The 27,843-nt window shown below is 42.7% G+C and overlaps 1 protein-coding gene across 3 annotated transcripts in view; it reads left to right on the forward strand.

Moving 5' to 3' along the window:
• Positions 1 to 27,843, forward strand: part of Prkn (parkin RBR E3 ubiquitin protein ligase) — a 978,959-nt gene that overhangs the window by 537,412 nt on the left and 413,704 nt on the right. For all 3 annotated transcript variants that reach the window (XR_011369410.1, XM_070010824.1, XM_070010825.1), the window contains exon 6: positions 22,103 to 22,218. Coding sequence is in view for 2 of the 3 variants with exons in the window: in XM_070010824.1 (XP_069866925.1) it covers positions 22,103 to 22,218 (116 nt within the window). In the remaining variant the exon portion in view is untranslated. The remainder of the gene's footprint in view (positions 1 to 22,102; positions 22,219 to 27,843) is intronic.

The following is a 27,843-nucleotide window of genomic DNA, read 5'->3' on the forward strand; positions in this document are numbered from 1 at the left end:
AAGTAAAGGGCAGGGGAGAAGGGTAAAGGGTGGATCCGAAGAACAAACTGTGGATGTCCAGGATGGACCTGTGAAAGGAAGGTTTCTATTTGCCTCCCTAGGTTGCCTGATTACAGACCTGCATATGTGTGTACCTTCAATCCCTTCTAAATTTCTGCAACTCTTGAGACTTGGGAAATCTCCATGATAAAGTGAGGTTCCACCCTCCCACTTGCCTTCAAAGAAATACAAACTTTTTTAGCCCTATCCAATCCAGTATGTCTCATTCAGTCCAACTTCATTTTCAGTTTAGTATCTTGCTTAACCATGAAGCTTCTTACAAATATCTCCCTAGTGACACCTGGAAATATATCCATGGTTATAATTTTCAAACTTGGGCTATATGTAAAAGGCTTTCATTCATCTCTCTCAAAATGACATGTAAATAGAGCACCTGGTAGTTTGGGATGTGTATTGAGTCTGGTATTTTAAAGGGTATTCAAAATTTAGTGTTTGTGGAATGAGGTTATTATAGAGAACTTGGGATAGCTGTAAATTCAAATTGATTTGGAACCATATTGCATGCCTTTGGGAAACACAAAATCATTTTCCTTACTCTTTTTTTCCCCTCCCAACATCATATCATTAAGGTAATAATGTTGTCTGCCAGAATTTGTTGTGATGAGCAGATGGATTACTAATATTTTGTTGATTGATTTCTCACTCTGCTCTGCTATAAAACTTAATTGATGATTCTGCCATCAACCATTTAAGTGGCACCTATTAAGTTTAGACCTAGAGATCATGCCGAACTCTTGTCCATTAAGCTTGGCTTTCCATTAGCTGTTCTCACTTTCATCTCATTTCATTTTCTTTATCTGTTTTCATTTCCAGTGCATTTGGAAAGTATATTTCATTTTCAGAAATATATTCTCAAAATTCTTCCATAAATATGTCATGCTTTAAAATAGGATTCTCTGGGATAGTGAGATATTTTTTTCCGGTAGCCTTGATTTCTTGCCTGGAATATATGTCCTATTAAGTTGTGGGTGATATTGTTGTTATTGTTATTATTACGGTTGTTATTATTTTTCTCTAGATTCTTAGAATGTGTAGATGAATGCATGGCCTTTCTTTAATGTGCTGCATTACTGTCATATACTTTTGCCTGTATATTATTCCAACATGACCCCTCTGTGCTCCACTCTATAAAGACATTCATCATCAAGAGAAATAAATAACAGAAATCTTGCTTTACAGGCAAAGTTAAAATGGTTTATCTTGAATGTTCTGTTAACATGTATAATTTTGAGTACTTCCTAAGAGTGCACACCATTATTCTATTCATTCATTAGATCAATAAGTCATGGTTCACCTTTAAGTGTGTGTGTGTGTGTGTGTGTGTGTGTGTGTGTGTGTGTGTGTGTGTACATGTAAACCAGTATACTAGTCCATATACCTGTCCTGCTTCTCAGTCCCCAGTGGTGACAGGAGATGGTTGCTACCTTTATATGGACATTGCATTTGGGGCAGAATACCAGTTAGCAATGGATGCTATCTAATGGATGCTATCTAATGAGGATTCCATCATAGAGACTAGAAGTTGGGATAGGCTTGTGCTTTAGAGGGCTCAAGGATCTGAACCATGACCTGAATGGCAAGAGGTGAAGGGAGCGGAACACAGCGTCCTCTGCGAAGGCAGTGCCTGGCTGTGCAGGTGGAGGAGGATGGCGGGCATGGGGTGTGCCGTCAGGCCTGTGCCCGGGCGCCCTCACCTCCCAGGGCTGGCAGACAAGGAGAGGAAGTCTGCACTGCATCTTCCATGTGGGGTGGGAAACCGGAGGAGACTGAGTCGGGAGGAATTAGTCTGGCTTACATTGATGAATATTAAGTCTGGTTTACCTTGCTGAGAATTCAGGACAAAAGCACCATTCTCTTGTTTTTTAAAGCCCCAAATTGTCACGGGTCCATTCAATTTAGTCTGTAACCATACAGAGCAAAATTAATGTAATGCCTTCTTATTTTAATTTAAATGTAGTAATGTCATTTTCAGCACCAAATATGAATATATACCTACTCTCCTTTTACATGATTGTTTCTTGAAGGGCCTTAAAGTTTCAGTTATAGACTCACATTATGGAATTGGACTTAGAAAACAGAAATAAAGTACAATCTTTCTATCACCTTCTAACTGTACATCTAGCAGTTTGTAGAGTTAATTTTCTCCCCCAAAAGGTCAGGTTTGCTATATTAGCAGAAACCCCACAGGGCTGTGTCTTGGGGCCTTAAAGTAAACTGAGCCTCAGGCACTTTCATCTGAAGCTCTTTCTTCCTTCTAGCCCAAGGCCGTCTTGGCAAGAGAGCCAGTTCAGTCTGCCCACTCAGACAAGGAGGCAGGCCAGGGAAGCTCAAGGGTTCACGTCTGCTTTGTTGTTGGGTTTCCCCCCTTTTCCCAGCAATTTGTATTCCTGATTTTTGTGGAGAAGGAGAAGGGAGTAAGAAGACAGAGACAGACAGACAGACAGACAGACAGACAAAAAGAGACAGAAGCCTGATTTGGGAGTTTTATTCCCTTAGGGTTCTTTTTGTGCTTAAGGAGAGTGACATGTCGGCTTAACATTAGTGTTATAGCCAGTCTCAGCGTATAATACAGCATATCTTATGAATCAGCTATTTTTGTCTTTATTTTTTGGTGACAGTTTTTGCAAAATTTCCAAGTAGGACAATTTTACTGGTCTTTTACATTGTTCTATAATGTGTTCTATTATCAATTAATGGTGGAATGGGGCCAAACTTAAAACCACCAAAACCTTATCTTGGAAGCAGTGCATATTTTAAAATGTGCCGTTTCTTTCTAATTTATTTACTTATTTAGTTTGCTTGTGATAGTTCAGTGCATATTTTAAAATGTGCCGTTTCTTTCTAATTTATTTACTTATTTAGTTTGCTTGTGATAGTTATCTATTTATTTGGGGGTCCAGACAGACCTGAAACCTGAAATCCTCCCACCTGAGCCTCCCGAGTAGCTAGAATTACACATGTCCAGCACCACACTCTCCTTCTTTCCAATTTAACTACATTAACTTATTTAATATGAAAAGTGAGTTTGAATTTTTTTATTTTTCATTTAGCTGATGATTCCAAATGCTATTATCTTGAGATGTATTTCATTTTTGTGTAAGTGATTTCAGGCAGATCTTCCTGGTTTTTACTGAAAGAAAAATGTATATATTGGTAGTTTGTAAACGAATCAATACCCGTTGAAATACAATGTTATCTTCAACTTCTCCTTACATTTTATTTATTCTATTGACATCAAACATCAAAAGTACTTCCATAAAATTCACTTTCCGCTCGCAATCATACCTGTCAGGGAAGCCATTTATGAAATGAATGTGATCAACAGCCCATTTCCAAGAATCACTGCTCATTGCCAGGACAAAACATCTGCAGGAGGCTGAATAAGTTCTCATGTGGATTCAAAGTGCTCCCCATTCTAACCCAATGCTTTGAGTGGTCTAAGGCTATTCCCATATATAAATATGTGTGCCAATAGCATGAATCTAAGTATGGATAAATGGTAGAATATTCATAACAAATATTTGCTATGTAATATCTCTTTAACGTGAATCCTGATATGTCCAAGATGTATTCCATAGCCAGACACAGTAGTATAAGCCTGCAGTCCCAGGATTTAGGATGGAACAGGACTGTGAGTTTGAGGGCAGCCTAGGCAAATACACTAAAAAGTATAGCAATCATTACGTTCACTAAGAACTATTTCTAATAAGCTAGAAAGAAAGGTAACATGTAATTGCAAAAATAATACAAAAAAGGAAGAAAATATAGTACAGAAAAAGTGATACAAGATATAAATAAAAAACAAGCACTTATCAAACCAATGATCTAGATGCCCCAAATGAAGGCAAAAATTCTGACACTGTATTTAAAACAAAAAGCAAGACTCATAGCTGGAGTCATGGGTAAGTGGTACTTCAGCAACTAGTAAGCATCAGGCCCTATGTTCAAATCCCCAGTACTGCAAAAAAAAATGCAAGACTCAATCATATGTTATCTAACAAATGTGTTTAAATACAAAATCATCAACAGATTAAAAATACAAAAGATTGTAAAAGGATATACCAGGCTTGCATTCATTTTTCTAGAAATCTGGACCGTTATATTAATAACAGAGTAGTCGATTTCAGAGCAAATAATACTATAAAGAAAGTAATATCATAATGATAAAGAGTCCATTAATATGTTTATGTGTTTTGTAATATGCTTCAACATAAAATGAAAACTGACCAATTTGTAAAGGAATTCATAATTAAAGATTTCAGTACATATCTCTCAATGTGAAATATACAACCAGAAAATATATAAGAATGTAGATTTGGATGACATTATCAATTGACTTCAACTAACTGACATTTCTAGAATATGCTACTAAACAAAAGCCAAAGCCCATTCGCTTCAAGAGCACATGGAATATTTATCACAATAAGCTATGCATACTGTGGAACAACATAATTATTCAATAGGTAAATGGCTAATAAACAGTGATGTGTTCATACAATGAAATGACAACTTACAAGAAAAGTGCATGAAAATAAGAAACAGAGCTATCGTGAAGGAAATCAGTAAAGTCATAGATGCATTTAAAAATTCTATTAATCAACCGAATGTAACTGACACATGTAGACCACCTCAAGGGACAACAGCAGAAGTCTTATCTACACATGCTTCTCAAGCTAACACAAAATATTTACCAAGACAGGCTATATTTATTTAAAGGAACAAGTGTGCTTTTAGATCACATGGAATTAAATTAGTAACAGAAAGACAGATGGGAAAGTCCTCAAATATTGAAAGTTAAACAACAACTTATAAATAACGCATAGGCCAAAGAAAAATTCTCAAAAGTGATTTTGAACTAGATGAAAATGAAAATATAACTTGTCATTACCTGTGGGATACAGGTAATGACATAGCATTGAATTGAATGCATCTATTAGAAAAAAAAAAAAGATCTGAACTTCTATTTTAGGAAAAGAGAAAAACAGGATGAAATCAAATCCAAAAGAAGAATAAAACAAAGTTTAGAACAGAACTCAATGTAATTTAACATAGGAATCAAGAGAGAAATTCTTAAATGAATTCTTTGAAAAGATTGATGAGAATTGATTAGCCTCTAGCCCAACTAATAAGAAAAAAGGAGACACAAATTATTAATATGAAAACAGTGAAAGATGAAAGCCAGGCATAGTAGCTTATACCTATAAACCAGGTTACTCGGAAGGCTAACATCTAGAAGTTTGGGATCAGTGCCTGGTCAGAAAAGTCTACAAAATTCCATCTCCAACTAATCAACAAAAAGCAAGACTGAAGGTGTGGCTCAAGTAGAAGTATGCCATCTGAGCAAAAAGTTTGAGCAAATACAAGGCTTTGAGTACAGGGGGAAAAAGGACAAACAGAAATAATTGGAATTTACCAGCGAGGCAAAGTTAGTTAACATTCGAGAAATCAGTTAAAATGTAGCCCATCCTATGAGTAGATCAAGACAAAAAGTCACAGTATATCATTAGATGAAGAAAAGTATCTGGCAAAATTCAACATCCATTTGTGATGAAAAAGAAACAAACCACCTCTCAGAATAGAGGGGAACTTCCCAGTTTGATCAAGAATATCAACAACAGATAAGGAACTGCAGTTAAGACCATAGTCAGCAATGATGAGTAGTTAGAAATGCACCACTGTGACCAAGAACACAGTAAAATGTCCCCTCACTACACCCATTTAACTTTGATGGAGTCCTACCCATGGTAAACCACAACAAAAAGGAATAAATGTATAAAGTTATAGAGGAAAAACAGGTCTCTATTCATAGATGATGTGATTTTACATGTAGAAAATGCAATAGATAACAAAAACTGAAACTAATAAGCAATTATGTCAAGACTTCACACTTGAATACACTACAAGTGGATTTGGAATTTAAGAACACAGTATTATTTATATTAGCACCTTCCAAAATGAAAGATTTGAGTTTATGTCTAACAAAATATGAACCCAATCTATGTACATGAGGAAAATCTATGTATAACAATGACAGAAATAAAACAAGTACATACATGGACAGATATCACATTATTATGGATTGGAAGACTCAATGTTGCCTAAATGTGAATTATCAACTGGGTCTACAGGTTCAGTGCAATCACAATAAAAATCCCCCCACATTAAACTTTCTGAATCTCACTATTGAAAAAGGATAAGGTCAGAGGACCGACACTTCCCAACTTCAAGCCTTATAAAAAAACGTAGTATTCAAAAAATATGGTAATGATGGGAGAAGAGGCAAAGAGTTTAGTGAAACAAATCAGAGAGCCCTGAAACAGATTGCCGACAGCCGTAAGATTTTTAATACAATACGCTGAGGATCTGGGAGTCTTCTCAGCAAATGGTAGAACAAGTAGACATCCATGGGGAGGTGGGAGAGGAAGGCATTCATTTATTCTCTTCACATACACAAAAAGCCACACACACACACACACACACACACACACACACACACACACACAATATATACTCTTAAAAAGAACAGAACTATAAAATTCTGAAAAATCAACTTTGGAGAAAATCTAAATGACTTCAGGTATAGCAAAAATGGCTTTTAGATAAAACACAGAAAGCATAAACTATGACTTCATTAAAATTAAAGATGTCTGACCCGGGCACTAGTGGAAAAGACAAAATAATTAGTGGTTTCCAGGAGTTGAAGGTGGATTGTATGGGATCCTTAAAGCCATGCATTGTGTTGCACATTCTCATTATATATTAACATACATGTGATACCGTGATAGAAGACCCATGTGAGTGTGGACCTCAGGTAACCTTCTGCCAGCACAGATTCATAAGTTGGCAAAACAGTGAAAGCCCCACTCGACTGTGAGACAGGAGCCACGGGGCGCGTGCGTGGGGAGGGCTTGTGGCCCTGTCTGTACATTCCCCTCAGGTTTACCATGAATTACAACGACTCCAAAAGTCTACTGAGAGAAAAATAACTGTCTTGAAGGATTCTGCTTATTCATGAGCCACACCAGAAAAAAAAAACTGATATATTCAGCGACATACTTCAAAAAATATCCTAAGTGTAAAACGCTAGATAAAAATGTAAACAGTGTTCCATGTTCATATCAAATCCTCAAGGATTCAAATCAGTTTACAGAAGAGGGTGAGTGGTTGTCTGGGGTTGGGGTTGGGGGCAGGCCACGAAAGAGGTCAGACGGGGGAGTGCAGAAGTACCTGAGAAGACTTTGAGGGTGGTGTCTAATATGTATCTGGATGTGGGCGGTGTCATAGCGACAGTGTGACCAACGACGTGCAGTGTACGCATGGGCACACGCGCTGTCAGCCTCCAGCGTCAGCTGCAACAGCTGTCACTTGTCAAATCTGCCTTCATTCACACCACTGCTGCCCACAGCACTTGATGCTGATCCTGTCTTTATTGTCATTGCAGAGAATCAATCGCTCACTATGGCAGCACTTCAAAAAAAAGGTGAGGAGTTTATAGGACGATCTTTCATGAGGTGCTGCTCTACGTATAAATTTGTGCCAGAACTGCTGGCTTCACCTTCACTGCTTCCCAACTCCACCGAGACTCTACATGTGTTTCTATTCGAGGCTTTAGGGCTTTAAGAGCACAAAAGAAAATATGTTGACTGGTTTTCACCCTCAAAGGACTAAGAAATGGTTATGGTATTGCAAAGAAAATCACCTAAGCACATATACTCAACTCACACCACCGTTCTGCAGAAACATCAACTGGCATCATGAATCTCTTATTGCCACAGTATGATTTTCCTGAAGATGCCAGTTTACACTAAGGCATTTTGGGAGGGTCATGAAATAGACTAGCAGTTGACCCTTTGACAAATTGTCACTGCATGTATTCATAAAGCAACTGAATTTGTCTTGAACTGCCTTGTTTTCTTTTGAGACTTTACTGGAGCCCAGAAAATTCATTTAAACATTTTCTACTAGATATGTGAATAAGTGGTGTTTTTTGAAAGTACTGTGATTTCTGTCTGCTGAACAAATGGTAGCTAATGAAAGAGTAGGATGTGATCTCTGACTAGTGAGGTTTGGGAAGATCAGCTCTGAGCTCTTGCATGACACACATTGCTTGCTAGGGTGACAATGATAGCTTGAGTTACCTCAAGCTATCAGCAGACAAAGATAGACATTTGACAAAATGTGCAAATATTTATTTCTATGCAAATATATGTGAGTTTTCTCTTGTGTTGCTACAATATTGTTCCAGTTCACCAACGGAGGTGGTGACATATTGAGAACATGTGGATCATCAGATATCATAGCATAAATCAAAATTTCTGAAAGCATATCTGATATGTGTCCATGAGAAGTTGAGACTAACAAATAGGAAATAATTAAGAACTCATGATTTTGTTATCCATAAGTTATCCGAAAACATTTTTGGCATTGCTTTCTCATTAAATCTTAGCTGGCAGAATTCATACTTCCCTGGAATTCCCATAAAAGACAAAATAATATATTTAAAGGGCTGTAAAAGAACCAAATAAATGTACATTCTGTGTTGTTTTGATGTGCTATGTTTTTCTGTATTTTCACATTACTGTTGCATAGAAGATATTGCCATCAGCTAGTGCTTTCCTCGGGTTGTGAAGGTCATCAAAGCTCATCATTGCTTGGAGCCCATGTGTCTTAGGACACAGGTCCGGCCAGCTATGAGCCGGCACTGGGCCATCTTTGCACAGATGGGCTTACCCATAACCAGCCAAGTAATGATATAGTCACTGAGCACCAGGTGTTGGTGATGAACATTTGTAGCCAAGAAAAAAAAAGTTGATAATACGGTCCAAGTTTACTCACATAAATTTTGCTTTGGAAATGGCATTGCCATTAGTAATATACATCTAAATAACTTGTGATGTTCTGAAGGAAACTGAACTTGCAGGGGTGGGGTGAGGTGAAGCATGCCACGGGAGAGGAGGAATGGCAGGGCCTAATCTCACCCAGCATGTTCTGAATGGGCTGATGGAGCCAACTGATTGGAAAAGCATGATGAAAATAATGTCCATCATTCTTCTTCTGCAGTGCCTTCAGGGACTCCAGCTAGCTTGGCAGTAATGAGTTCGGTGATTGACAGGAACTTCTGGCTATTATTGAGTTCCCAGTGCAGGAAGGCACAGGGACAGTGCTGTAAAGCCCACTGGTTGTGAATTATGGCCAGTTAGGGTGAATGACTTAGATAAAGCTCCCAGCCGTCCAGGTCAGGCAGTGGCAGAACCTAGGAGCCTGGTGGTGTCCACACTTCCTGTTCTAAGTATAAGACCATAACATATACCCCCCCACACTACTTAGAATTAACATTTCCCTAGCCTTCACCACAGTGTAGAAATCAACCTTTGCAGAAGTCCCTATGACTAATGAGTACACAGGTCTATATGTGTAGTAATTTAATGCACCACCAAAGAGACTGGGGACACATCCATGAAATAGAACACATTGTGCAGAACAGGAGAGTCCCCTGGTCTCCGTTTGTCAATGTAGTTCATTGTACGTACTTGTTCGAGAACTTAAGTTGAAGCTTACTCTTTTATGTCACAGAGGCGGAGGAGCAGGTGAGCAGTGATCCTGGGTGTAGTTGTGAGCTCTCTGTGGATCTGAGACTAGTGTCAGGGGCTGCATTTGGCGGTTGGGCTGTTTACAGTGTGACTTCTCTCTGAAGCCCGATGATTTAGGTGTTATCTCCATGTTCATTATAAACAACTATTTTTTCCGCCAGCAGATTTTATAACCTAACCATAAATGGCTCCTGCAGGCTACCAGTTGATATATGAGATCCTGGGCAAAAGACATTTTGGCAGAAGGTTGTTTTTCATACTTCTAATTTTCCCTTCAAACTATCTAATGCTCAACAGTACTGTTAACTTGGGAAACAGAAAAGTATTGAAATAGTAACATATATTAAAGTAACTGTCTTACAGTTATAACAAATTGAAGGATTTACTTTCTGAGTATCTGTCATCCTTCCTATAATTAATTAGCTGAGTATTACTTATGCCAGGTAAATATAAATTTGATAGTCAAGAGACACTATAAATTGGGTAAAAAAATTAAAGATAGTGAGTTAATCATTTTCCTTCACATCAACAAAATACTTATTGTAAGTTGTATGCCTTGCTTATTGAGCATTTTATAACTATTGTTAATACTAAGTATTTTTTCTCTTCTATTTTGAACTGTATTTTAGAATTTATAAAAAACAATTTTTGTGATACAATTTTCATACAACTACTTAAATTTTTCATTAATTATCATGGCTTCTCATTAAACTTTTGATTTTTTTAGGTGTGCCATAATGTCATTGGCATGCAACATTAAACTGATCATTTTTCACACTAATAATGTGTGTTCTGTTTCTTATACAGCAATGGAGAGTGCCATTGTGGTATTTTTATTTAGTGTCTGATTATTGTAATAATTGGGACAAGACTTCATTAAGTTTTGTAGAACTTTCTGGAACCATGCTTAATGGAGTTGACTGCTGATTTGGGGAAGGCTGCGAGGGTTAAACTCAGGGCCTCACCCTTGCAGAGCAAGTGCTCTGTCCCTTGAGCCATGCCTGCAGCTCCTATTGACATTTGCTTTTTCTTTTTTTCTTTTTTATTGGTCATTGGGCTTGAACTCTGGGCCTGGGCGCTGTCCCTCAGCTCTTCAGCTCAAGGCTAGCATTCTACCACTTGAGCCATAGCGCCACTTCTGGTTTTCTGGTGGTTTATTGGAGATAAGAGTCTCATGGACTTTCCTGCCCTGGCTGGCTTTGAACCACGATCCTCAGATCTCAGCCTCCCGAGTAGCTAGGATGACAGGTATGAGCCATTGGCACCCAGTAACATTAGCTTTTTCTTTTTTCTTTTTTCTTTTTTCCAGGGCTGAGGACCGAACCCAGGGCCTTGTGTGTGCCGGGTGGGCGCCCTTCCGCTGGGCTAAACTTCTAACCCCAACATTAGCTTTTTCTTGAGGCCAGGTCTTGCTCTACACCCAGGCCAGCCTGGGCTGTGATCCTAGATGCGCCAGGGGGGCTGACAGTTGTATACCGCTGCCCTGGCCCATGTAGTATAACAGGTACCTAGCTGCTACTGTGCCCAGCCATGAGTTGACATGTATTCCTGCAAACTTCTTTTTGCTCAGGCTGGCCTCAAACCAGGATCCCCCTGCTCTGTCTCCCAAGTTGCAAACAAAGTTGAGCCACTTTACTGGGCTCAATGCTTCATGTTTTTCCTAAGGTGTTATTAAGAATAGATTCTAACTTTGATCAAGTGATATGGGTGTCCAAGTAGCATGGTAGCCTAGAACCCTTCTTGCTTCTTGGTGCAGGAATTAAGTTGAAGAATGTGTAAGGATGAAGCCTCTTGGCTCTTACTGGATTTTCTTCGAGCAATCATCCCTGCCTGGAAATGCATCATTTTGCTGTTTATTGCTTTCCTATCCTAGAATAAGTATTGGCACTGTTCTGTTTGGTACTGTATCCTTGACATCTAGAATAGTATCGACCACAGCAGTACGATATTTAAGGCTTGCTCATATTTTAATACCATATTGGTTTTAAAGTGTCATAGTTTATTTTTTAATTTTTCTATCATTTTTCATATTGACATATTATTTACCTTTTTGATAGCCTTTTTAACCTTTTAAAGTTTCTTCATATGAATTACTCTATCTTACCCTATGATTTGTACTTTGGGGGCAAGTTGAGAAAGGCTCACACGTTAGCTTGCAGCAGACATTATCTGCTATTTCTGTGAGTCTGCTTTTCTCCGTTAGGATTTGCATGTTGATATCCTGTCCCACGTGATGGCTCTGAGCTCTGCACTCATGAGTTTCATTTTATCTCCTCTGCCTTTGTTCTTTGGCTTTCTCTTTTGAAATCCTTAAATTTTATTCTCAAAGTACATCTTTCCTTGATTGACATACTTTATTGTGTTCTTGTTATGCTTCCTTAAGAACTGCCGTTGGATCAAAAATAAAGCAACCCTTCCGACAGGAAGAGTTGCCTTCTCCCCAGTCTTTCCTGGGCAGAGGCCAGGCGGGTACTTCCTGGCCCTGGCATGCGGCTGTTTGGTAGACGGCCCTCCCATGAAAACATGGAGGACTGCTTGCTCTTTCTAATATGAATCGCAGGTTGGGTAATGGCAGGCTTTGAAGCCAGGCTGGGCAAAGGGAGAGCGCTCACTTCAGTTTCCTCACTTGTATGTCCCTTCTCACTGGATTCTGTGTGGTCTCTCAGAGCTGAAATTATCCTTTGTCTTTTTCCCCCCAGAATACATTCCTCAAAGGAAATTGGGATAGAAAAATAGATTATTGTAATGGCACCCACATGATTGAAAAGCATTAATGTTTCTCTCATTTATCATTTTACAAAGCCCAGATGTACTATTAATCTATTTGACTCAAACTAACCAATGGAAAATAAATACAAATATGTGCATATAAAAGTACATGTAAAGCCTACCCTCAAATATTCACATGTGTATACATATATATGTATATGTGTATATATATGCATATACACATATACATATATATGTAACATACCTATCTCTACCTAATCAAAGAGAATATCTCTTACATAAAGAGAATGAATATCAGTTCTTCCATTTGTAATTGGTTATATGAGCATGTTTTTAAAAATTCTCATTGTAGGGTTGGGATGTAGCTCAGTGGCAAAGCGCTTACTTACCAAGTGCAACGTCCTGGGTTCTATCCCCAGTACCAAGAAAGAAAAGTCGAAAAAAAATACAGTTAAAAAAATTCTCATTGTGGTATTTATTCTCTAGTTTATTTAATTTAGTTTTCCTAAATTTGCATAGATAAACTTATAAATTATACTTTCTTTTCTCTTGAAGAAATAAAGTAAATGCCGCGAATTTGAGAGTCAGGTTGTTGAAGTTCTCGCATGTGCCTGGTTTGGTCTGGAGTGCAGTGTTTATAGTTGCTTGTTCTGCCTTCAGTAAAAGAAACAGGAATAAAAAGAAGCTTGAAATTTCTATTTGCAAAGAAACCAGGACTTTAGAGGGGAAAAAAGGTTTAGATTCCAAGTCTAGAGTCATTTAAAGTGTTTTAAAGCTAAGGTGTTTTTATTATTGCTCAATATTTCTCTTTGCTTGTAGCTCAAAACACATTATATTATCATTTTTGTGAATTATTGCTACCAAAAGGTATGTTTCTCTCATTCTTTATGTGCCCAAACTGGGCATTCAGAAGTCATAGTTCCATATTACTCAGTCACTGGCTGTGCGAGAAATGTTGTGCCATCATTCGCTACCAGGTAGCCACATCATCACTATCCAGCACTCGGTCCCGGGAGCGGGCCTGATTTCCAAGGCAGCAGCACAGTGTGTCCCGTAACATGTCCAAGAAACAGGCCTTGGAAGTTGAGAGGACGGTGCCCACCAAGGGAAAGAACAGAGTGTGCTGCTCAATTCCCACGCGCAGGGCCCGCTGCGAGCTGGATTTGCGGAAGCCCAGCTTTTCCAGCTGTGACCGCCCAGCCAAGGGAGCTCTCCAGAATCTTCCATTCCAATCCATCACACAGCTGGATGAGTTCATTTCCTACCCAGTTGGCACCTATGCACTTAGTTCTCCAGAGAAAGGGCCATGGGTTGTGGAAGAGCTAGTGAGGCTGAGACCTGAAGGACACTTGGAGGTCAGAAAAGCGGAATGAGAGGAGGAACATGTACCTCGCCACAGGGAAGCCATGGGGCAAGGAGTCCAAGGCAAGAAGAGCACATCTCTTCTGAGACACAGGGCCTCGTGGCCAGCCTGGGCAGGGGAAGAGGGTGAGAGAGAGGGCTGGGAAGCCTTTCAGGGCTGTGTTCAGGACAAGCCTCGTTGGGCTGGGAAATAATTCACTAGAAGTATAATATGATCAAACACCTCTTTGGTGTTATTTGCCATTGTTGATGAGAATACAGGGATTTTATTTCTTTGCACATTCAGAAATTAATATGAAGTAATGGCCAACTTGTAGAGACTGCCAGAAAAATGCTCAGAACATAATAACTCATCTAGGGATGGTGAATCATAGTAAATTTTCAAAACTATGACCTGTGTTCTTGGTTCTTGTAAATGATTATTAGCTCATAGATATCTGTTTACATACCCTCCCCTGGAGGTCAAATGATATAACAAACAGAATCGGTGATGGGAGATTACAAAAAGAAACAATGTGTTTCAGAAAGACACAATATTTTACCATCATATTTTTATTTATTGGAGAGCAGAGCTGGAAAGCTGTGCCCGGATATGAAGCTAGCAAGTGTTGTGGGTGCTGCTGTGTTCTTCGAGCTGGCATGACATGAGAGCATGCGAAACCCTGGGCTTCTAAAGGAAATAAAGAACAGCATGGAGAATAGAAATTACCTTTTTGTAGTCTGGCTGGTCTACAAAACTGAAAGCAGAGATATGCTTGATTTATCTGCAAAACAGGTAGCATCATGTAAGTAACTGCAATCACGTGGAGGTTACACCAAATTGACCATGCTCAGACCTCTTCAGAATAGGAGTGAAAATCTAAAAGCTGGAACCACACTGTAGCAGCACATCAGTTGATCATCAGTCTCTGCATTGCAGGTCATCCAGATCCACATTCTCCTGGAATGACCAGTAATTCCAGGTGTGTTAGCTTCCCACCACGATGACAAAATGCAGGAGATAACTAACTCACAAAGAGAAAGGATTTGTCTTGTTTCATGGTTCAGGGGTTCTTGTCCTGGACTGACTGAGCAGACTAGGGGTACAGGTGTGGCGTGCGCTAGATGAAATCAGGAAATCTGCAAACGAGGAGAAGGAAGGAGCTGGAGTCCCACAATCCCCTGCGCGGGTGTGCCCCAGTGACTGCGGACCTCCCGCCAGACCCCACCGCCTAGATTCCACCAGCTCCCCGTACTGTCCCTGGGGACCACGTCTAACACCTGAGCCTTTGGGGGTCACTCGACCTCCTAGTGCCCCTAATGTAAAACTTACAAATTCAACATTTTTGTTCACTTTTGATTCTGCCATTGCTTTCTCCAGCTTTCCACCTGGTGAACCTTAACTGAATGCGAAACTGCCTTCTAGAGCAATGTGAGCAGCTCCCACCCCTGCTGGGCTTATTCTTTTCCTGCCCATGGGCTCAGTGCTTAGTCACCTGCACCGTAGCTCACAGGCATCCTTCCATTCAGGGCAACGTCTCCCTTCCCGGCTCTCCTTGCCTCTGTGCATTGCCAGCCTCCAGGGCCCAGGAGAAGTCCATGCCACACTAATTTATTTTTGTTTTTAATTTTCAGGGTGATGTACAGAGGGGCTACAGTTATATAAGTAAGGTAATCAGTACATTTCTTATCAAATGTGTTACACCTTCCCTCATTTTTCTCCTACTTTCTCTCTCCCAATACCCTCCCCAAGTTGTACAGATCATTTTCAACATACTGACTTGTGAATTTCGCTGTTACTTTGGTTCTCCCCTTGTTCTTTTTCTCACCATTCTGTTGTTCCCCTTCCCTTCCCTAATTCAGGTAAACGTATATGCAATACCAGGTACCAAAAATCAAATACAGTGACAACAGGGGAAGAACATACAAAAGAAACAAGAAATGATATAGTAAAAACAACAACAACAAAGAAAAATCTCATGTCCATGTCTTGGAAATAAGATGATGCCTAGCATTATCTTATATGGTCATATGTACGTAGCTATTGAGCTATTTTGCTCATCTGCTAAGATTATCCTAGACATATGTCATTTATTGCAAATAAGGAAAACCATGGGATCTGTGTTTCTTTGGGTCTGGCTTACTTCACTTAATATGATTTTTTCCACACGCACACACACATATCACAGTTTCTTGATCCATTCATCTACTGAGGAGCATCTGGCTTGGTTCCATATTTTAGCTATGGTAAATGATGCTGCAGTAAACATAGTTGTGCTGGTAGCCTTAGTATGGCCTTGTTTGTGGTCATTTGGGTAAATGCCCAGTTGGTGAAAAGCTAAAGCCATTTCCTCTAAATTCAGGAATGAGACAAGGAAGTCCTCTCTCACTACTCCTCTTCAATTTCGTATTAGAATGCCTAGCTAGAGCAATAAGGCAGGAGGCAAACACTGGGAAAAAGTAAGCCTGGAAGAAGGATTATAACTGAGGGTAAAGGTGACTAAGCCAACTGGTTAAGCATGCTGGGCCAGGGTACCAATCATTGCATTCAGTTCTCTCCCTATTTCTGCTTCTGTTTCTTTTTCATCTGAGCAGTGGCTTCATTCTGGGGCAGGTGTCTCCCTGTGGTTACCTGGGAGGGCAGGGTGGTATCCTGGTTGACTGGCCACAGTGCCTGGGGTTGGAGTACAGCCATCTAAATGTACTTTAGCAATTACCTGGAGCAGTGTATGAGGACTTCCATTTTGTCTGAACAAAGCCAACTCTATAAAGTCATCTACTAATGCACTTTGTGAAGGTCAATAATGGGACACTGCCCTTCAGAAGTCACTTTTAAACATCTTTATTAGTCCCCATTTTATTCTTTGGGTAAAACATGCCAAATTATGGCTGATGGACATTTCATCTATAATAGACTTCTGGTCAAAGAAACTCTAGAACTTAGAGTGCCAACCCAGGAAGGAAAGATAAGGGCTATTGGATTTTTAGCTTTGTTTTGAAATTGGTTTTGAAACAAAAATTATTCTTAGAGGAATAAATCCCAAGAACATTTCATTGTATTTGACATTAAGGGTAACTGTAGTAAGTCTATGTGGATTTAGTTATATACAAATTTCAGCAATACTGAGTCTTTTCGTTTGGGCTGAACTAAAAGTGGTATTAATAACCAAAATAAGTACTGTATATGGTACCCTAAGGGTCATTAGGCTATTTAGCAGAAATTTTAGACAATTTATATTTCAGAACCATAATCATTTATTTATTGCTTTGGAGACCAAGAGGCATTTTGAATTTAGAAATTTTTACATTTTAGCCAGATTATGTAATTGGTGTGTTTCAACTCTGAAGCATTCCCACGAGTGTCTATACTCTATCATGTTTTTAATGAGAAATTTGGGATGGAAATATGAATGTTCACACTAAGTGAGTAAGTAAAGGCATGAAAACGGCATGCGCCTTCATCTCAGGCTGGTTCGTCTCAGACCTCACCATAAGTAAACTTCAGGGCTGATTATCTGGGGGGAGCTCTGCATCTTCCAAGTCCCTTGGATTATAGGGTTTATAAAAGGTTTTTTATTGTGTGTTGAGCACCTTTAACTGCTTGGTAATAAAATCTAACTTTAGAGCCACATTTGAAATGTCACAGTAATAGTACTGAAACACGGACGGCAGGCCGTGCCGCCAGACGCGGGAAGGAACCATGGCCACGGTGTGGACTGGCAGCCGCTGAAGGCCGGTCATGCAGATTGGAAGTCTGGCTTTGTTAGGGCCGGTGTGCATGCAGGTGGGGTACCTGCACAGGTGTGGGGGAGGGTGCAGGTACGTGTGCACGTGGGGAGCGCACATGCGTGTGTCCTGACTGGAAAGCTTGGGAGATACAGCTCGGCCCTCCAGGGTTCGGCAGTGGGTGAGGAGCGCGGCTGGGACCCTCACAGTGTGACAGACTGTGTCCCCTTTGTGTAGAAACAAATTGGGTTTCTTCTTTTCAGATCATCGAGAGGCTCGTCCACATCCTGCTAAGAGAAAGCAAACTTACTCTAGAACATGACGACTATAGAACATGGCGGCTGTAGAGCATGATGGCAAACTCATTAAGTTTTTGTTTGTTAATCTAGGTGCAACCTACTTTTGAAGCTGGCTTTGCTAAATTAACAAAGTATGAATCTAGCAAGGTGTAGGTATTCTGAAACTGCGATGATGACTTCCAGAGTTTGTCCCCGCAGCGCCGGGCTCTGCAGCTTCCCGCTTAGCAGAGGGGCTGTAGTGATGCTTTATTGAACGCGTTTTAACTTGGGTAACGTTAACACTTTAATATTAACATGGATGATGAAACTTCTTAATGGAAAATAATATTGAAAACAGAGTTAAAGATATAGCTCAGTGGTAGAGCATTCGCCTAGCATGCCTGAGGCCCTAGGTTCTATCCCAGCACAGATAGATAGATAGATTGATAGATAGATAGATAGATAGATAGATAGATAGATAGATAGATAGATAGATAGATAGATAGATAGATAGACAGACAAAAAGCATGAATACATACATACATGATAGATGATAAATACATACTTGAGAGATACATACATATGATATACACATGATAAATGATATATACATACATGATAGATGATATATGCATACATGATTGATAGATAGATATCTAGATAGATAGATAGATAGATAGGTAGGTAGGTAGGTGGGTGGGTGGATAGCTTTAAGGGTTGGGTGTTTCCGAGGGTGAGTCAGCAGGGAGGAGCTGTGGCAAGCTTGCTGCCCTGGGGTAGGGCCAGGATGTCCAGGTCTGTGGGAGGCTTTCAGATTGATTTGTGTGGCAGGTGACTGTGAGATCCTCTTTGCTGTATCTGATGGGGCTTAGTGCTCACTGATCTCATGGGCAATGGCATGTCCTTGTCTCTCCGGTTAAACTCACTGGAAATTGAGTGCATAATCTTCGGACAGGTGTCCCTGAGTTCAAAGTCAGCGTGCACAGACCCTGGATATTCTGTGTGGTTGGCCTCACTTGCAGGGCAATGCAGGAGCACTCCCTTTTCTTCATGGAGGACAATCCAAATGTTATCACCACCTAGGAGTGGCACGTGAGGATTCTGCATGGGCCTCCCCGGAATGGAGCGCTGACTTCTTGCTGGACCTTTCTCTCCCAGCACTCCCTCCATGGTGACCCGAGGTAACATTGCTGCCGGACCCCCGTGTCTACTGCCGGACCCCCGTGTCTACTGGAATGGAGCAGCGCCTCTAGGCAGCCCGGCCCTTGGGCCTACTGTGGCCCCTCCCCCCCAGTCCCACCTGAGCTGTTTCTTGAACCACTTTTGGGTCCAAGAGTTCCCAGAGGCCCTGGCTTTCTGCTGGACCTGCGTGGACTCTGGCTGGATGATCCCCTGGCTCTGGATTCCTTGATTTTCTTAAAAGTCGATTTTTGCAGATAATTGCTTCTGAGGAACCCTGCACCTGCCTGGGAGAAAATGCTCACCAGCAGACTTCGCGAGGAACCCAGAGAGTCCTTGAACAGAAGTCCTGGAAAACCTCCTCGCTTCGTGTGTGTTTGGCTTTATTGTGGGAAGTCTCACTGTTTGTAGATTTGGAGAAAGGACTGGATCCCTTTGGTAAGGAATCGCTCTTGAAGCCAAGACCTTAGTAGGATGGAGAGGGGACAGTTCTGCTCATCTCAGGAAGGAGGCGCTAATGACTTTGGAAGGGAGAGCTCCTGCCTCTAGTGTTATCCAGTGTTACAGTCACGCACCTTCTTACGAAGTTCAGTCCAGGCCCTGGGCTGTGCGTCGCTCACGTCTGTGTTCCCACAGGGTCAGAACAAACGCTCCTGCTTCTGCCTGTGCTGACTTGGACAGCGCCTTATCCTGGACCCAAGGTCTCCCATCCTCTGTGAGCGTCCAAGGCTGAGCTTGCAAGCTGGGAAAAAACGCAGGTCCTACATAGCTCTTGACAGTTCTACAAATGGCATGAAAAGGCCTTTCATAAGCCATGTGCCTGCGGCTCACGTCTGTCATCCCAGCTGCGGAGGAGGCTGAGATTGGAAAGACCAAGGTTCCAGGCCACCGGGGCAGAGAAGTCCATGCGATCCCACCTCACTGGAAGAAGCTGACTACAACTGTCATTCCAGCTTTGATGGGAAGCCTGAAAAAAGTGAACTGTGACCCAGACACATATCCATCCAGGAAGCAAGACCTGATCTCAAAAATAACTGGAATTGTGATTTCACAGCAGAGTGCTTACCAGCAAACGCAAGGCCCTGAGTTCAAACCCAATGCCACCAAAAGATAAGAAAGAAAACCAGAGGAAACAGTGAAGAAAGCACTGAAGTTCACTGATGACCAGACATTTTAGTATAGTTAACATTCTGTATGTTAGTTTAATCCCACTGTATGAATTACTAGAATTTTCCAGATATCTGTAACTTCTTACAGCACCATATACATCCATACCCAGTGAAAAAAATGCTTAGGTTCTTATCTGGCTGCCTTTTATCTGCTGTTAAAACAATATGTGACTTGTTAGCTGAACATCTACCAGCAGGTTCCTTCAAGTTAAGAAAAATACAAATACGTCCCATCTTTCTATCTTTATGTGAAACCTGTTTCCAATGGGGCTGCCAGCTCAGCAGTTTTGGAGGGATGACTTTTTGTTTCCAATGAAGACCTTTTACATGTCTGCAGGAGACAATTTTAGCTCAGTATGTTTCCTAAGAGTCAGTCACGAAGTATCTTAAATCGTCTCAACACCCCGGAGCCGGCCCTCAAAGGATCTGCAGCCTTTCCAAAGGGTGATTGAAAAAGCTGGTGTGTCAGGTTCAGAAAAAGAGCCACGCCCGATCCCCACGCCAGCCAGGATGCAGTTTCCATGCTGCTGTAGGGAAGCGTAGCCTGGACAGGCTGGTGCATCTAGGAAGAGGGTCAACGGGCCGCACCTGGGCGCGGGCTTGCGGGAGGAGGGTTGACAGAGACACCTGCCCTGGAGGGCAGCGGGTGCCGGCTGACTCGTGTTTGCGAGTCTTACTCACCCTGCCATGGATGTTGGTGTAACGGAGGGGTTCAGAGGTGCTCAGCCTGGTCGTACCCCCATCGCCCTGCAGCTGGTAAGAAGCAAGACATGAAAAATCCTTGAGCACTCCCAGAATTTGGGAAAATCTGGAGGTGGGCCAGCTGTCCAGGGCGGGCCCAGCAGTGGAGGAGAGCAGGCCTGGCTGCCGGTCTCACCCGGCTGATGGAGGACGGGCCTAGTCAGGCTTCCACGAGGAGAGGACGAATCAAGTGGGCTTCCGACAGGTGGCATCTGTCAGAGGAATATTCTAATTCCTCGTTGTAGAAGCCATTTCTCACCCCCAGCCAGATGCCAGACGGGGTCGGGGTACAAACCCGAATAAGGCATTCCACAGATTCCCCATCCTGCCACACTGGCTGGCTCTCAGCAGAATCCACCCTTGCCGCTCATTTTGTAAATAAAGTTTTATCAGGTGCGTTTGTGCCCCGTGCCGCTCGCATCGCTGGTGGCTTAGCCCCCAGGGCCCACGGAGCTGGAAACGGTGAACATTTTCTGTCTGGAGCTTTCCGTGGAAGTGGGACACCAGGCCTGGGGCTTGGGGGGAGCACTCTGCTGGCTGGGTGGCTGTGTTGAGGGGGTTGGCAGCACGTGCCCGCCGCTGGCTTCACCTCTTACAGTGCCCGTCGTACGGGTGACCACTCCAGCAGAAAAGGCAGCACTGTGACCCACCGCCGTGGCATATATAGAGATGTTTGCACAGGACGCAGAGCAGCAACCAGCTTGACACGCGCTGTGTCTGTGAGCGGAAGGAAGGGTGTGAGGATGCACACTGACTTTAGAACAGGAAGGAATTTTTAATAAGTAAACCGCATGGTGATCAGGAGAGCACCCTCTATGTGGTAAAGCTGAAGTAAGCGTGGCTGGGGAGGATGTGGCTGGGGGAGGACCCCAGAAGGTGGAAGGCACGTGGGAACACGTGCGCAGGGGTGTGTGTGGGGGGAGCCAGGCCTCCGGGAATTCTGGGAGGCTGAACTCCCCACACTCTGGCCTCCTGCCCCCACGCCTCCCTGCCGTGAGTGCTCCTGCACCGTGTTGGGGTTGCTCACCTCACACAGTGTGGCTCCCCAGCCCCCTTCCTCCTCCAGACCTGCGGCAGAGAAAGTTCTAGATTCACTCTAGGCCGCCCGGGGTGCCTGCTGAGCAGCTCCAGCCGACAAAGGTGTTCTTTCTCTGAGAGGACTGCTGCTGATTGCTTTAACTCACGCCGCATGACCACTTGCTCTCTTGCCACAGAAATCCTTGACTGTCACCGTGTGCAGAGAGGGAAAAACGGCCATTGTTTGAGGCCATGTTTCTCTTGCTTTCAGGAGTTTTTCTTTAAATGTGGAGCCCACCCGACTTCCGACGAGGACACGTCAGTGGCTTTGAACCTGATCACCACCAACAGTCGGGACATCAGCTGCATCACATGCACAGACATCAGGTAAGGCTGGGGAACAAGAGGCCTTCTGGCCGCTTGCCCCTCCCCGACCTTCACGGTGGCCTCCTTCCTGCTCCCATGCTGTCCCCCCTGCAGGTATGTTTAATGTGGCAAAATGGTTTAGGAATGGAATAACAATGTATGGACACTCTTTGTGACAGTGCTTTATGGCCCATACATTGTATTGTAGAGACATCTCCCGCATTCATGCCTTTGCCTGCATTCCTACTGACAGTTCACGTACATGTGTACCCCCAAAGCAGGGACAGGTAGATACAGACAGAATGTGGAGGTGGCATCCTGGAAGAACAGGGCGATGCCAGGGGTGGATTAGGAACCCAGGGCAATGCTGGAGACGCCGCGCCTGTGGAGCACCAGAGGGAACAGCTGAGGGCCAAGCTCCTTACGCTCTTCAGCTGCACAGAGTGAAAACAATTAGCTTTAATTCATGTTCCAGGAGGTTGATTAGGAGGAGGCCCAGAATGCAATCGGTCCTGATTTTGGCTAGGAAATTGTAGTAAAATGCCAAAATGAATTACTGAATAGAGTCAAAGGATGATCCGTTTCATACCTGTAAGCAAAATCAGCCCTCATCATGATTGGTGTGGGCGGCCCTCAAAGTTCCTTTATGATTTCACGATTAGTGTGTATTAATACTTGTAGCACGGCATTTCTCTTCTTTAATAACTTTGCACGTCAATGTTGATTAAAAAAAAAAAAGAAGCCTAAAAGCCTTAACAACATCTGTTGACCAGACTGGTTTCCAGAAAGGAATGCAGACGGCAGGCTTCGCTTTGTGCGGTGTGCCGAGTCACTCTGGGAGAAGCAGCTTGCTACATCCACCTGCAGTTGTCAGAGGACAACTTCTAAATATTTTGCTGCAAGTCAGAGGGCAGCCCTCCAGCCAGCATTTACATATGCTCCTTTAAGATCCACAAAGAGGCCATGCAGTCGGGTGGCGAGGCTCAGGTCTGTGGGAGCACAGGCCTGTTCCCCGCTCTGAGCTCCGCTCTCACATCGATCACCCGCCATGTGGTCCGGAGGAAATGGCCCATCTCCCTATCCACAAGGCAATGATTGCTAACAAATACGATGTTTGCTAGTATTACTTTGGGGTGATGTAATAAACAGAAACTGCTCTATTTTGTTAAACTTAAGGTCATTTGTATAGAGTCAACCATTTGATGGAATTAAGTCCCTTCTTGTTCGAACAAGGGCAATGGCCTCCATGTGGGAAAGGAGGCTAGGACTCTCTGCCTTACTTTGATGGCATTGTAAGTAAGGATGCCACACTTATGCAAGAGGATCCTTCAGTATGATGGGTGGCAGGCTGATAAACATTTAGGGTTTTTTTTCCCTTAGTTTTTATTTTTTTATTTTTTATTGTGAGAATACCGTACAGAGGAGTTACAATTACATGGGCAAGGTAACAAGTACATTTCTTATCAAACATTGTTGCCTCCTTTTTGTTTCCCTTCCCATTCTCCCTCCCCTCCCCCCATCCTTCCCCTCCCCACCAAAGTTGTAAAGTTCGTTTTTCGACATAACGACTTGTACATCTCATTGTTGCAATGGGTCCACCTGTATCCCTAGTTGAACGATTTGTTTTATCCTGTGTTTGTATATGCTTAATACATACCTATGTTGTATGTATAGTTTCATGTTCACATTGGTATATTAAACAGGCCAAGTTTTCTCTGCTATGAAATATTCCATGCAAACATTTTTTAAGATACTTAGAGAATACTTAAGATACTTAAGAACCCTAAGATTCTACCCTATAGGAATGCCCTGTTTCTCTATTGCTGATCATTTAGGCTACTTCTACTTTTTAGAAATTGAGTAAGACTGACATCCATACATTTTTATACTAATAGAGATGTGCAGAAATGTGTAGTGATGATCATATTATCTGACTATAAAGTTATTGTGTGCTCTGAATCTCAGCATTCGGTTATGTGAGTGGAAACAATGGCGATAGATGTTTTTCAAGTTCTCAACATGCATTGCCGCATTTCTTTCCAGACTCATGGTAGACTATGATTGCCCATGTCTGTGATAGCTTTTCTCTGCATCTTATCTGGTACTATGTCTATAGTTTTAGTGGCAAATATTTGATAAAAGAAAGTCCTATTAGCCGGGCGCCGGTGGCTCACGCCTGTAATCCTAGCTACTCAGGAGGCTGAGATCTGAGGATCGCGGTTCAAAGCCAGCCCGGGCAGGAGAGACCATGAGACTCCTATCTCCAATAAACCACCAGAAAACCGGAAGTGGCGCTGTAGCTCAAGTGGTAGAGCGCTCGCCTTGAGCTGAAGAGCTGAGGGACAGCACCCAGGCCCAGAGTTCAAGCCCCACAACCGCCAAAAAAAAAAAAAAAAAAAGAAAGTCCTATTATAAATATTTGGTTGTTATTAGTAAGTTCAAACATTTCCCATTTGCTTATTTGCTATGTTCTTGCTGTTATTTTCATTGTGAGAGAATTTTATGAAACTTTCTCCATTCAACACCTTTAGAAAGAATACACAAAGTAGATCTAGTCTTAACAATTACTTTCTTAGTCATGAATGATAGTATCAGTGTGTCATTTAGGGGTAAAGTTTATTGGTTTTGAATTTATATTTAAATATATTCCTTTAGTCTTCACTTGAAAATTCATATCTTTCTGAGGTCAAGTTTGAACAGATCTTTTAAAATTTATGTTTTATGGTTGTTTATTCATTTTGTATGTGGATATTAACTATCTGCTGCTGATCAGGCTTTTGATGCATTTTTCTATATAACAGATTTACCTCTGAGTATTTTTTGGATGTACATCTTATTGAGCTCATGCAGGATTTTTACTTATTTTGTGCTCTACTGGCATACGTTTCGCTTTGTAGCTTACTGTCTCGTTCATTTACTTTTTAATAAGGACTCTAGTAGCCCCTCCCCCTTAGAGGATAGAACTTCCTGAAGGTATATGAGGCCCTGCAGGTCAGTGGGGAATCCAGCCTGTCCCTTCTACAAAGCTACAGTGGTAGCTGGACTTGTTCTCTGTCTACTCGGTGCTACTGGCTGGTAGGCTGAGCTTTAGGATTGAAAATGTAATGAGGTAAACAAAAGTAAGGCACCTGATTGAGGCCTGGGAAGTGCAGGAAAGGAAGGAGAGCAGTGGGATTTTTAGTATTCCTGGGCCAGAACATGTGGAGCCTCGTGACTTAGACCTGGGCAAAGCCAAAGGGTCCCTTGTATTCTCTCTCTAACGCATGTATCTTGGGACTCGCTCTGTACCTGTGTCCCTCAAAGAACAGCAGTATTTCTGCACCTTGAGTATCATGCAAATGTATTCCTGGAAAAGAAGTTAATGTCAGCCTTAGAAACATACACCACGGGCTGGGAAGGTGGCTTAGAGGTAGAGTGCTTGCCTTGCATGCATGAAGCCCTGGGTTCGATTCCTCAGCACCACATAAGCAGAAAAAGCCAGAAGTGGCACTGTGGCTCAAGTGGTTGAGCACTAGCCTTGAGCTGTAGAGCTGAGGGACAGCGCCCAGGCCAAGAGTTCAGGCCCCACGACTGACAAAAAAAGGAAAAAAGAAAATCTTTACCATCATAGCAGTTGGCAACAAAAGGAACACAGGAGAACAAAAAAATACCATCCCTACGCTTCCCCATGCTACTTCTAAGCCTGCCTGCCTGCCTGCCTGCCTGCCTGCCTGCCTGCCTGCCTTCCTTCCTTCCTTCCTTCCTTCCTTCCTTCCTTCCTTCCTTCCTTCCTTCCTTCCTTCCTTCCTTCCTTCCTTCTTTCCTTCCTTCCTTCCTTCCTTCCTTCCTGCCTGCCTGCCTGCCTGCCTGCCTGCCTGCCTGCCTGCCTGCCTGGTCAGCATTCTTTCCTCTATTCTCATTCCTCCATTTGCAGAGGGAAGGGGAAACTAAAAATAACCATGGTTGCACAGTGTAAGTATGTTTTAAAACCCAGTCTCCAACAGGGCATTCAACCCCAGCAATGTTCCTACTTTGTAACGTCTCTCAATAATTCCAGTGGAGACTTAAGGTTTTAATGTTATTGCTGTTTGTAGTAAATGGTTTTATAATTTTCTCCCCTTCAAATTCATCTTAAAAAACTTGATTCAGCTTATTGAAGCCACGCTGCCTCGGATTGCAGACTTAAAGGGTTTACTTGGGTGTGGGGATTAGCCAAGATTTATCTTGCATTGTACTTGCTCCTCTAACCCAGGGGATGGTGACTAGAGCATCCTGTGACAGTATGCTGTGTCCACTCATCTCTGTCCACTCAACAAGGGCGGCTTGGCCCCAGGGGCCCCCGCTGTGTGCCCTTTGGAAGCCTGTGTTATGTCGTAAACTTCTTTTGTCAGCTCCCATTTTAATTGGGCTCAACTATAGTTGACATGTCTTTGGGATTCAAGCGTCAGTTCTTTATCCAATTTTTGAGACCCTAACAGTAAAATCATAAGCAACCTTTTTTCCCTAGCACTTTGGGGTCAAATGGGACCTGATCATTTTCTGTAGTCATCCGGTTCTGGGGGGCGTGAGCAGAGACTCACCTCAGATCAGATAAAACTGACTGCTCTCTTTCTCATGGGTCTTTTCAGCAAGTGATTTTGCTGAAGGATTTTCGTGTCTCCCACGCAGTACCGGAGCCCTTGCTGTGTGCACACGCATCTCTCCCTTGATAGGGTGCCATCTCTGGGCACATTCCCAAAGAACGTTGCTTCACACCAGGGACAAAAGACAGCTTCTTCCTGTAAGTGTGGGGCAGTCCGTGTTGCCGGGAATTCCACCCCACGTCACGGGAAACGGGAGTGCTTTCTAGAGGAGAATGGAACGTCATAACTTCGTAAGATGAAAGGGGAAGCCTCACCCTCTGTCTTCTAGTCTGAAGCAGGCTGTCCACACTGCCCACACCCTTGGGAGTGAGTCCTGTCGCTTCTTCTGTGAGTAACGCTCTCCTGGGAGTGTGGCACACCCGTCTACGCTGATAGAAAGCTGCTCTAACGCCTCCTATATCCCATCCTTTGTCCAAACGTTCCATAAAAATATAGTTACCTTTCCTCCACTGAGGTTAAAATGCAGCTTTGAGGCCTGAGATTTTTCTGTTACATCACTTAGAATAATTTGGACTTCTCCCTCATAGAGGAAGAACTTGAGATTAAAACATTAAAAAAAAAAAGTGACATCTGCTCTTGCCACAAAGAAGGGGTTCAACCAACCAAGGTGGGTGTGGCCTCCCGCGTTTCCTCTGAGCGCACCTCCCTCCTCAACGAAAGGCAAGGCCAGCTGTCAGGCTGGAGGCAGGTTTCCACATGGACAGGAAATGAGCAGTACAGTTGAAGCGGGTCCCAGAGACAGGAAAGAGCCAGACTTCCCGATCCACCTCCTCCACCTTCCCCCAAACAGCAGAGAAACCCAGAGCTGCACCAGCGGCGTCTGCTCTGTGAAACTGCAGGCAGCTGTAAGGGCCAGGCCCAAAGAGCCTGCTTCCCCAGCAAGCCAGGCGGTGCTCCAGCCCCGGCCCAGCACCTCTTCACACCAGAGACATTTAAATACATGTGGGCTAACGAATTAAAGTAAGACTGTGTCCTGAACGAAGTTCACCAAACTGAAAGCAAAGTCTCTCCCTACATAATGCCC

This window comes from Dipodomys merriami, unplaced genomic scaffold (assembly GCF_024711535.1).
Source record: "Dipodomys merriami isolate MVZ:Mamm:240054 unplaced genomic scaffold, mDipMer1.0.p SCAF_8, whole genome shotgun sequence".
Lineage (NCBI taxonomy): Eukaryota > Metazoa > Chordata > Mammalia > Rodentia > Heteromyidae > Dipodomys > Dipodomys merriami.